The following is an 11,246-nucleotide window of genomic DNA, read 5'->3' as shown; positions in this document are numbered from 1 at the left end:
AACCTTTTAGTCCAATGTTGCTGTCGTTTGCTGTCTCCACTAGGTGGCCGTATTATACTTTGTCTGCAGCTGCGCTTTCACAGCAGAGTCACAACCCATCGTGAATCAAAACTTTACAAACCAAATCCAGGTCGTTGCTTACACAGTTTCAGTGATTGTTATATCTATAGTAGTACATGGTAATCAGTTCTTAAGTTCAAAGCATTTGGCTTTGTAAACCTAACCAAAAAAAGAGCTCCCATTTACCAGTTGAATAGATTCAAACCTGAGCAATATTGTCACTGTGCCCAGACAGTGAACACTGAAAACAGCTGATTAATTTCTGTGATAGAAACAGTGATCCAGAACAACTGAGAATAGATAATGACGGCACATACACTTTTTAAAATCCCTATAAAGCAGTGGTTCCCAAACTTTTTTTGCTGGGCTCCCCTTTGTTTTACAAGAATGTTGTTCGCCCTGTTTCGTCCACACGTAAACGGCGTTTCCAATCACCGAAAACGGAGATTTTTTTAAAACTCCTTTTTCGTCTTTACGTGTCGAAGAGGAATACAGAGTTCATCACGCAACGTTAAAGGTATGTGCCTTTTTTCACGTCACGCTGTGCACCACGTTATTGTTTACATGAGAGGAATTGCAGAATGGCAGATTAACAGTATTTTGTCTCTATCTTCAGGTTTTACACGCTTACACACGCAGTTACTGTCCCTCCATTTAGAAAGGCAGAGGCCTCACGGTGTAATTATTTTACATGTAGTTGTTTTTTCCCTGTGTAATAATATTCAACATTGCTATCAATACATTTAAAAAAAAAGCCTCTCTGTGCAAAATGGGTTTAAAAACATAAACAGCTGTTGGATGCTGTTTGTCCGTGATTTGAACGGGGAACAAATCGTGGCAGGATCAGTCTGATATTATTTGTATCCAGCTGTAACTTTAGTGTATAAAGAGCCAACATCTCCAAAATGTCAGGAGTAGTTAGTCATTACAAGTGTTTGTAAACCACAAATCAAGAATGTGGGATACTGTTTGTCCGTGATTTGGAGAGCCCAGCGCTGCTCCCGACGAAGGGAAAATTAATTTTGCAGGGGGAGACCTACCTCAGCACTTGTGTGAAACCAAAGGGCAGATATGCTTCACCATATTTTCTAGTCTTTGGCTTAGAATGAAGTTGGTTTGGAAACATGTTCAGCTATGCTTCATCTCCTGCTTTGCGTTTGTGTGGGAGCCCCCTGCTAGCAGTGTCCAAGCATTGTTTTTTGTTTTTTTCCCTTTTCATACCGCCCCCCCCCCCCCCTTAGGGGGCGGGGCCCACACTTTGGGAAGGTCTGCTATAAAGGATGGTGAAACAGTTGTTCTACAATATGAGCCAAGCAACAAGATAAAGGTTAAATATAGCAGCCATGGACAAGAGCCTTCAGTTCAACGTTCATATATTCATTATTTTCAATCGTAATGCAGTCAGTGTTGAAAAAAGAAACCAGCCTTGGCAAGGTTTTATTTTACAACAAGACTTTAAATGCTAATCAGGTGAATACACAGATTTAATAAATCTAAAGAGGTTGTGACCACTTTACCACCCCAACACACTCTCAGACAGTAATTAGCAATTCATGATAATATTATTTATATTCTTTTTAATCGGTCTGCTTGATGTTGATGTTCTTTTTAAAAAGAATAGGATACTCTCATCTGTTTTAAGTAAACCAGTGCATTCATATTATTGATTTTGTCCACTGAAACATCATTTAAACTACTTCTCATATACTTTGGCATAAACTTTGCTTTACTAATCTTTAACTTTATTTTTTTAAGGAAGGTGACAAAACATGAAAATCAGTGATGCCAAAAGCATTTCCTGTTTAATTTCAGCGCAACCCATCCATAACCCATAATTTCTAGTGAAAAACACGAGAGACGCTCCCCAACTCCTGTGGGTCAGACTGCCTGTTTAGTTCTGGTTTCCGAGGTATTTTTATTCTTGGCACATATCCTCACAAAATGTTTATATTGCACACATTACTCTGGCTTTGTATGTTAAAAGCAAAAAAAAAAATGCTTTGTGTAAAATGAAGGCTTATATATCTACTGGGCATCTGTTAATGGGCACACATTCAGTTATTCAGTTGAATCTTCCTTGCTCTGTTCATATTACAAACAATTTCATGCATCTCTACATCTTTGTTCCCAAGCACATCCATTAGTTATGGAGGAACTGCCATCTCCAAACCTTCCAGAGGCAGTGTCCTACAAAGGTCACACATAGCCGCCACATAAACACTGTAGTGACACTTATATAACAGTCCGCATACTGAAAATAGCATAGCAACATCTCAAAATATCCATTTCTTTTAGTCCTGCACTGCTATTAAACTTGTTCATCATGTGCCTGCAGGGGCTATTTCATTACGTCCAAGACCAGTCATAAGAGTTTATTTAAAATCTCAGTTCACTCACTACTCAAAATAATGCACATTGCACAACTAAATATCAAATATCTCAGTAGGAAGGAAATATGACGTCACATGGGAAGGTACTACCTGTACGTTAGTTACAGTTTATTACACCCTCGAGGTACAAATTGTAAATCACGTATTTATAACCTGTTTAACATCATTCAGAGGCTAAGCTTTCGACACATATTCACTAGTTCAGCTGCAGCTCATAAGCACCTTCATGCAACTGTGGAAGGAGTGTTACAGACTCATGGCAATGGAGGAAAAGTGAGCATAAAATAACCCAAAACAGAAATGCATTCATTTTAATGCAACCCATCAAATCGGTCCTACCATACATACTGTCCTTAAAAGTTAAAATTACTTTTCTCACCAGGCATTTTCTACATTTAGATCTACATTACATGTCCAATAAATTTTTATGGCACAAGGTGCATGGAGAAGACAAAGATCTGATGACGTGAAGACAGTTTAAGTATTAGGGAAACTGTCGCTGGAGTCTTCACGTCATCCTACATTTGATACTGTGTCATGGATTGTAAGTTTCTTAAAATTGAAGCCCCCTCGGATACATCAGAAAAAGATGATTAGGATATTACGCTAGGCGGGACTCGTACTAAATAAACATATCTCATGCCACACAGCGCTGGTAAGAAATGTCTACTTTTAATCCAAAAAGAAAGCGCTGCAAACGTTGGTGTTTTTCCACGGTCACTGTACTATCTTCTTACTTTTAAGGCTAAATTAAGCTCGGCACAGCACATCCTACAGCCACTGAAACTTTGCAGGCCAAAGCAGATTTAACATCTCCCTCTTGAACATCACATGCTGCCTGCTCCAATGGCAGCAAGAGTCAAGTGTTTTAAAGATATGTATTTTGATACCCAAACATCATGTGATGAAACTCGTAAACATGAGCTTGAACACTCAACCACCTAACGCCTTCTTCTTCTTTCTTCGGATGGAGGGCTCATTTTTTCTCTTTTGTGCAAACAAAGCTGAACATAAAGTGACGTTTTTTTCAAATTAAGTTTTATCGTCTAACTTTCAAGAATTTTATTGTTTCCTGGTGTGAGATAAAGATCGCGGCATCACAGGGCAGCTGATCCAGAATCACTTATTACCTAATTCCAAATGGGGATACTGACCAATGTAAGAAGGGCCTCCTGTTTTTTTGTTTGGTTGGGTTTTTTTCTATGTTTATGCTATGTCTGCTTGTGAACTGACATACCCAAAAGATGATGAGGCAATAGGGAAAAGTTTTTGTTTACTTAGAACATAAACAAACAATCAGATAAACATATCTGCATTACAAGATAACCCCGGGTCCCAGAGTGGCATGCATTCTCCTTTTAGTAAGTTCATCAGATTTCCATCTTCCCAGAAAGACCTTGCTCTACGGGTCAGGAGGAAACATGGAATCAAGCCCAGCTCATCTCTCAGGAGTCAGGAACAAATAGGCCTATCCAGTAACTCGGATAAGCCCGTGGAGATGGAGAGGCATCAAAAGCCGATAAACATCTGTAGGCTGTTTGTGCAGGGTAAGCAGTATGCATCCGTCTGATCGGGGTGATCGACTCCACAGCTGTGGCGGTAAAAGACCCCTTTCACAACCGTCAATGTAACTCAGGGGTGAGATGAATCACGTTGACACCGAGGATATCGAGCACCACAAGCAGATTTACTAGCTTCAGCAAACGAGTTGCCGAGCCAGTACAGTGCGCTAAGATTTTCCTTTTTTTCTTTTTTGGTTGCAGCAGCACGACAAGGGCCTCAGTACTTTTCCATGAGGCAAGATATTATGGCAAAGCCTCCCTCAGTAGGAGGATTTGCCAACTCTGCCTTTTTAATGGACAAGGACCATAAATCAGGGGAAAATGCTAATGTTGCAAGGGACTTATTGACAAAGATCCTTGTAAGATGTAGTAGGTGGAATGAGAAGGCCTAAAGTAAATCTATATAACAATGGGGACAGGAGGAAATTAGACTGTAACTTGGGCTTCAATTTAACTTGTTTTTTCCGGCCATGAATAATCAAGTGTGGTACACTATCAATCTAAAATTTGGACACCTTTATTTTCATGACTATTTACATTGTAGATTCCCACTGAAGACATCATGAACATATTTAGTTATTTTCTTTGCTACATAAAAAATAAAGTAAAAAAATAAAATAAAGAAGAACAATTAAATGACAAAGTGTGTCCAAACCTGTGACTGATAGTGTATCTATAGAAATATTAGACATAGCGATGAATTGTATAGCACATATTCTTTGTGGATCTTTTGTGTTTATGGGCTTCGCAGTTCAGATCTGCGCCGCTGACCCACATTAGCACAGCAAAGCAACGGGATCAGAGGTCGTTACGTGTGACGCCAACCAGACGATCAGAGCTTCATTGTCCTGCACAAGGACTGTATGCAGCGCATCTTGCACAACATCATGTGACTCTGCCGTTAACCTGCTGTAACCCCTGCGGCCTGTTTCGCCACTTGAGCATGACCGGCGTGTTGCCATAACTAACTTTTACACTAATGTAAAAAGTTGTAAACAATTATGACAGTAATTCATTATTAAAGCAAAACTGGGAGGAATCTTGTCATGCACCACACGAGTCTCATAATCTTTTGCTCATCTCACAAGTTTATTAAAATCCCAACCATTCAAGACAATGAGAGAAATGTCACACAAACACTGCAGGTACACACAGCGGCAGCCAGTGAGCTTTATGAGCAGTCAGGAGAGTGGCGTGTGGAAGCCTGCAGAACAAATTACATTTTTAAGCTTTTAAGGATCAAGTAAGTGCCACATTCTTGTCAAGATCTTGTAATGCCTGTTGCTGTGTCTAAAAGGTGAATTATCCCCGTTTTGCAGGCTTTGCCATGACAGGATATCCATGGCAATATAAGAATGGAGAAAAGAGCACACGTGGAATCAAAAATGAACATTAAAGTGATTTTATTGTCCAAACAGACAACTCAGTTTGTTTCAACATCAAATTTGAAAAACAATGGAAAGTTAAAAAAATAAAAAGGGGGAGGGGGATTTGGGACTTTTTTTTTTTAACAAGTTAATTGTTAAAACAAATACACATCACTTGGGCGAACCATCCTTTAATAATTTATAAAGTCTCTGCATTGAAAAGGTGCATCAGGCGGAGGAGGGGGGGTAAAAAAATAAAAATGCAATAAAACATTTGGAAAGAGACGCAGCTGTGACAAAGCTGTGTGAAAAAAAAAATGTGCATGAGATTTAAGGCATCCACATATTCCCCTATAGTGTGGGAAGTCCCACACCATGACAGCAGCATCTACGCAAGACATATAGTCTTAAAAACAATCACAGCCCTAAATACAGCATCACACAACCAGAATATGGCCCCCAAAAGACTAAATGTCAGACTCTTATTCAGCCCTCTGTGTGCTCGCTGTGGCTGAGCGTTCAACGTATCTGGAAACACACAGATGCCTCAAGAAAGTGTCTAGTGTCTTTAAGAAAAGTGTACCCGACAGTATGTCCCTCTCACACTTTGGGATCGGTTTACATTCATCTGCAAAAAAAGTACAACTTCAAATGGTGTTTGAGCAACTCATGTTAGAAAACACACAAACACCCAGAACATTACAATTTTGCTGATTTAAAAAAAAAAAAGAAAAAAAAAAAAGAAAAAGACTTGAATGAGAACAATCAGGCTTTCTGATGCACAAGCTTCTGGCTTTACATCCAAAGCTGACTGGCTAATAGTTAACACTGCGCTGTACAAAAACACTGTAGAAAACGTGACACCACTGGAGTGTCATTTACATTTGGGCAGAAGTGCATTTCCCAACAGGAAACCCAATATCCAAATCCCCAATCCCTACAAAAGTTCAGCACTCCTCAATCACGGTACCTGCCGAGGAGGAGTACAGTTTTTTCTTAACGAGACGGAAACCTGGACTCAGTTTAAGTGCGTGCCTAAAGGTCGGCGCAAAGCAGGTTCCCATAAAAAGAAAGTCCCGCAGGCTGGGCCAGGCGGTGCCATCCTGCTTAAAAACAAGAGTCAGCTCAAATGTAGGCACCACGGTGGCATCGTACACGATGCGTTCGAGCTGCTTGCATCCCTTGTCCAACTCCAGGTGGACGTAGAGAACAGAGCCGCGCAGACCGCAGGGCTCGCAAGATGCCAGCCGCAGGACTTCACGCGCTATTCTCCGCGTTAGCTTCTCTGGTACCAGCACAGAGGAGCAGTGTAGCGTTGTCTTCTTAGCCCGCGAAAGGCAGTTTTCAAACATCTTTGCCAGCTGCTGACAGGTTCTGTCCTCAGTGGCATCTGCAGTCCTCTGGGTCTCATCTAAGCAGTCTAACCAGACGTCCAGTCCTGGGAAAACAAGGCAAGATAAACATTTAAAGGTCAGATAATCCTGACTTAATCATATCAGCTGCAGTAAAATTGAAAGGTATTTTATTAGGTCAACTGGGACAAATCACAAGATTTCAACTCCACCAATGACTAAAGGAATGGGTCTGTGTTTGTATGCTTTTCAGCTGCCTTGTGTGAATGTGTCAACAGTCCCTTAAAAACGAAATACCATCTCAAGAGTCTGAGCTGCACACCCACAAAATATCATGTTTCTGCAGCACAATCTTGTAGCAATGTGCAGAGAAAGACAGCCTCAGACTTGCCTTCAATCGTGGGCTGCTGTTTCGCAAACAAACTGAAGGGATGACTTCATCTGTACCCGCCCCCTCCTCCTCCCCACTGCTGCAGCCATGCACCACACAGGGATAAACAAGCGCACAACTAGAAGTATCCAGCATCTAGCAGGTTAGCTACACAAACAAAAAGAAAACACTAGTAAGCTCACCTGCATCAATGCAACCGTGGTCATATCTTCTATCCGCCAATTCTGAAACACACTCGCTGCTTTTGGGCTTTAACGTGCTCGTAGCAACCATGGTGATAGCCTGTTTCTCCTGGAGTCGGCCGTTTCCCCGTAGTTTTAGAAAAGCTGCCTGAAAATAGTAGCGTCATTGTGTCAGTCCAAGCGGATGGTTTGAGCTATATTTAAACAAATGACTAACTGAGGTAGCTACCTCAGGATGCTAAAACTTTCAAAATGTAGCACCTAAAAGACAAAAAGCCGTAAAAAAACCTAAACAAATAAAAACTTAAACCCCTCAATTCTTAACTGCTAGCTTAAAAGACACTCATTCGCAGCATTAAACGACTCACCTTAAATATTATTTAATACAAAATAACTTAATTTAGACGGTTCCTCATGAATAAATTCGCGCACACACACATTGATATAGAAACACACACACACTGACAGTCAGACTTACTGCAACGGGGTGAAACTTCTGAGGGTTATTTATACCCTCGTCTACTCAGCTGACCAGAGGGCTTGACCAATCAGGCGCTGGACGCGGGACACAGCTCCTTTCCGATTGGCTGCGAAATAGCATTTAAATTAATTCATTGACCAATACTTGGGGGTGATTTCTTGTGTTGCTACGTGGGCAAGATAACACGCCGTAACGTTTTTGTATTCATTTTAAAGCGTTAACTTCGCCCGAAACGTGTTTTAATATGCACTCAACGCTTCAGCCACCTGTTTGGTAGATTATGGGTCACCAGCAAATGTTAATAAGCTATCTATGACTGTTTCATTATTATTATAGAGAGACCTCGAGCTATGTTTAAGCCTGTAATCAAGCCACGTGAGTTTTCATATTGCTGTTTGATCAGAAAACGCAAAATATTTTTGTAATCAATAAGGTAAACGAATAAAGAAAACGTAAACACATGAAAAAAATAAAAGTTAAACTACACACTTTAAAGAAGGGGTGGTTAATTAATATTCCCAATGTGTCACTTGATAGACTGGGACTGCACCAATAAGCTGAACTCATTACTGTTCAGTATCAAGTTTATCTCTTTGTGAACTTATTCTGGTGGCCCTCCACAACAGTCCCAGATTCTCATGTGGGCCCTTTAAAAACAGATTTTTTTTTAAGTAACTTTATTCATAATTTTATTAGCTGTATTGACACAACGGTACTATCTAGAAAATTTGAGGCAAAAGCTGAAAATAAATCCCTTTTTCATCTCAAATCCAATTTTTGTGAACCTCACCCCAAACACAGAGTGCACAATGTCCTCATCAAAAGGACACACTGCCGTATGAAAGACATTCATCCTAACACAGAAGATCAGTAGACGAAGTCTGAGTGGGTTTCACTTCCCAAAAGTACAGTTATGAGTAAAGTGTGCAAACATTTCCCCAGATATTCTTTTAAACCAGATCAAAATGTGAATTTCAGGATTGTGAGGCAGGAGGAAGCCCTTTGACTATAGAGCCGCTGAGCCAAAAATGTCTTGTCTTACTGTATTGTGTGTATACATTTGACAGGCAACGCGGCGAGCACAGTTGTTCAGTTCATCAGCGGTTTATCTCTCACCACTCACAGTCTCAACAGAGTTTTTCTCCCAGTAACTGGATCTGACCCTCTTACCCCCAGCAGCTCTGCTGGCTAAAGGGTAATGGAATCCAGTGGGCGAGGGAGAGACGGAGAGACCAAGCGTTTTCCACCGGTCACATGGGGGGAACTAGATATGCCCTGGAAAAAAAGTCACATTCTTTAATGTTGCTGCTTTTGTAGATGCAGAAATATACTGACAAGTGTTAGGTAAGCAAGGACTTTGGTAAAGTTCACATGTGTCAAAAACACAGCAAGGACAGAAAGAGCTGTCATTATGGAGGCGGTGGTAATGAGGTTTGGACTGACATTTATGAAAAATATGCAAGGTCGTTAGTAGCTGTCTAAGGGGTAGAAGTGGATCAGGGGCTCTGAATAAGGAGTACTTGTACTTTAGGTAGATTACAAGTAGAAGTAAAATAATTTCCCAGCTCTTATGCAGCGCCTCTTAACATCATCAGTATTAGGGCACAGTCCAGCACATAAAACTCTGTATCTAATCGTTTCAAAGCCAGCAATCAACATTTTACACCCTGCAATTAAAATTTACAAGCAAGAAGAGATTCCTTTGAAAAGATATTTATCCAGGTCATCGAGTAAAGTTTAAAATAATCTAGACACTTCTATATTCTAAAGACTATCATCTCGAGTGTCAGCTGCATGACATATTGAAAATCTGCCATGAAGAGAACACTGTGTGTGATTTATTCCAGACACTGTGCCCGAGACCTGTCCTGCAAAGCTCTGGTTCTTATCTTGCAGGCGTTGTTGTAATTTGCAGCAGTGGGAGTTAGCTGCAGTAGCCTGGGCAGCAAACTGATTCGTGCAGTGTCTACAACACAAGCATTTCTTAAGCACTCGGAAATTGAGCTCAGGAGGTGCAGTGCGTTTGCACTTCTGCACAAGATCACATCCACTTCTGCTCGTTTTGCTTTGTGCGTCAAACATCTGCTCCACTGAAACAGCTGAGAGCAGGCCCCCAATGTGAGGCACTGCTGCGTTCGACCTTAACCTCCTGTCAGTAAGTCAAGTCAAATCCGAATCCGCTTGATAATTTTTCCCCAACTCCTGTTTCCCTGAATGAAGCAAAAGATGAAACGTGTCGGGTCTCGGGTTACTAATCCATTCTGGTTCAGATGAGCCTTCTCTTATCCCCTTGAGGACACGTGGTATGCCGATCTGGGACTCGCCTCCATCCAGTAAAACGTGCCCCTCGTTGCCCCCGCTAGGAAACTGAATAACAAGAAGCTTTTTGCTGAGTTGCATTTCAGGAGAAAGCAGGTTGCATGTGCCGGGGTTCATATTGGTGTGTAGCTGCGTTTTGCTGGTTGTACATTTAAAAAAGGACTTACACACACACAGAAAAAAGTTAAACCTATTCTTTAGAGTCTGTGGGTCACGAAGGCTTTAATTTATCACTTTATAAATTCAAACATAAAAGGCTTTTATGTGTTGCACAGTGAGCTCAAAATCTCTGTTTTCACAGGCAGCTTGAACAGTTTTAGTTAACAAATGAAAAATGTTCTGAAAGGCATCGCTTACATCTCAGCAATATTAAAAAAGTCAACTTTTATCCCCAGTCCATGGTTTTGTAACTTGTTGGCTGGTCATCTGTGAAGCGCTGTGTCCGGGGCTGACACCCATTCAACTATTTCACGGCTTCAAACGATCTGAAATCCAGCAGCTTGGTTTTTAACAGCTGCTAAGAAAAGAAAGCACATCGCTCCCTTCCTAGCTTTTTAAAGGCTTTAGTGGTTTACATTTCTGATCTGCTCGCACTATTCTCTGCCCCAGGTCACTTAGGTCATTATCACAACTGCTCCTGTCAGACTTCTTTATTCATTTCTCAGATTTAAAGCTGTCTGCCTCCAGATTTGGATGAATCTCCTACTTCAGCTCAGATCGTGTCCCACAGCTGATGTAAATGTAAACTCGACCTTTTCTTAAACACTTTTACAGCTTTGATGCGTTGATAGTTTATTCATCTGTTTTTGTAATCCTTGCCAGTTACTTCCTCAGATGCACAGTTTTACTTTCCCCTCTAAATGCATCGACTGTAAAGCGCTTTGGGTCGAGTGCTGCTGTTATTAAATGTGCTTTTAAAATAAAATGACTCAACGTTAATGTGAATGTTTCAAATGGCAGTTAAAGAAGGCCCGCTATGCTCATTTCTATTCTGCAAAGCATGCACTTTTAGTTAAGAAGGCTTGTGCCTTAAAATGTAAAAAGACAGAAGGATTCAGGTTTGTAACAACAGGAACAAAAACATGTGGGAGAAAATAACAGGCAAAGATACATATTGATTATTTAGAGTCAAGAGAGGAGAA

The 11,246-nt window shown here is 40.8% G+C and overlaps 1 protein-coding gene across 2 annotated transcripts; it reads right to left on the bottom strand.

Moving 5' to 3' along the window:
- Window positions 1-5,092: 5,092 nt before the first annotated feature.
- Window positions 5,093-7,772, bottom strand: LOC146636691 (DNA damage-inducible transcript 4-like protein). Of its 2 annotated transcripts, XM_085350996.1 has the most exons (3): window positions 7,673-7,772; window positions 7,305-7,452; window positions 5,093-6,817 (listed from the first exon to the last, which is right to left on the bottom strand). In XM_085350996.1, exons 2-3 carry the CDS (start codon window positions 7,393-7,395, stop codon window positions 6,327-6,329), a joined length of 582 nt encoding a protein of 193 aa, XP_085207122.1. In that variant the 5' UTR covers window positions 7,396-7,452; window positions 7,673-7,772; the 3' UTR covers window positions 5,093-6,326. The 2 variants fall into 2 exon arrangements, with proteins under 2 accessions (XP_085207122.1, XP_085207123.1); XM_085350997.1 differs by having other exon boundaries at window positions 7,305-7,772.
- Between the last annotated feature and the right edge of the window lie 3,474 nt (window positions 7,773-11,246).

The sequence above is a fragment of the Diplotaxodon limnothrissa genome, linkage group LG3 (assembly GCF_057381915.1).
Source record: "Diplotaxodon limnothrissa isolate DT_005_m linkage group LG3, D_limnothrissa_male_GT1.1, whole genome shotgun sequence".
NCBI classification, from domain to species: domain Eukaryota; kingdom Metazoa; phylum Chordata; class Actinopteri; order Cichliformes; family Cichlidae; genus Diplotaxodon; species Diplotaxodon limnothrissa.
This window is presented reverse-complemented; position numbering and strand designations above follow the sequence as displayed.

Bases quoted from the DNA above. Each gene is read 5' to 3' on its own strand.
- LOC146636691 (XM_085350997.1), bottom strand. From the start codon at position 7,395: ATGGTTGCTACGAGCACGTTAAAGCCCAAAAGCAGCGAGTGTGTTTCA. The intron at 6,818-7,304 runs GTGAGCTTACTA...TTGTTTTCCCAG, and splicing joins CCACGGTTGCATTGATGCAG to GACTGGACGTCTGGTTAGAC.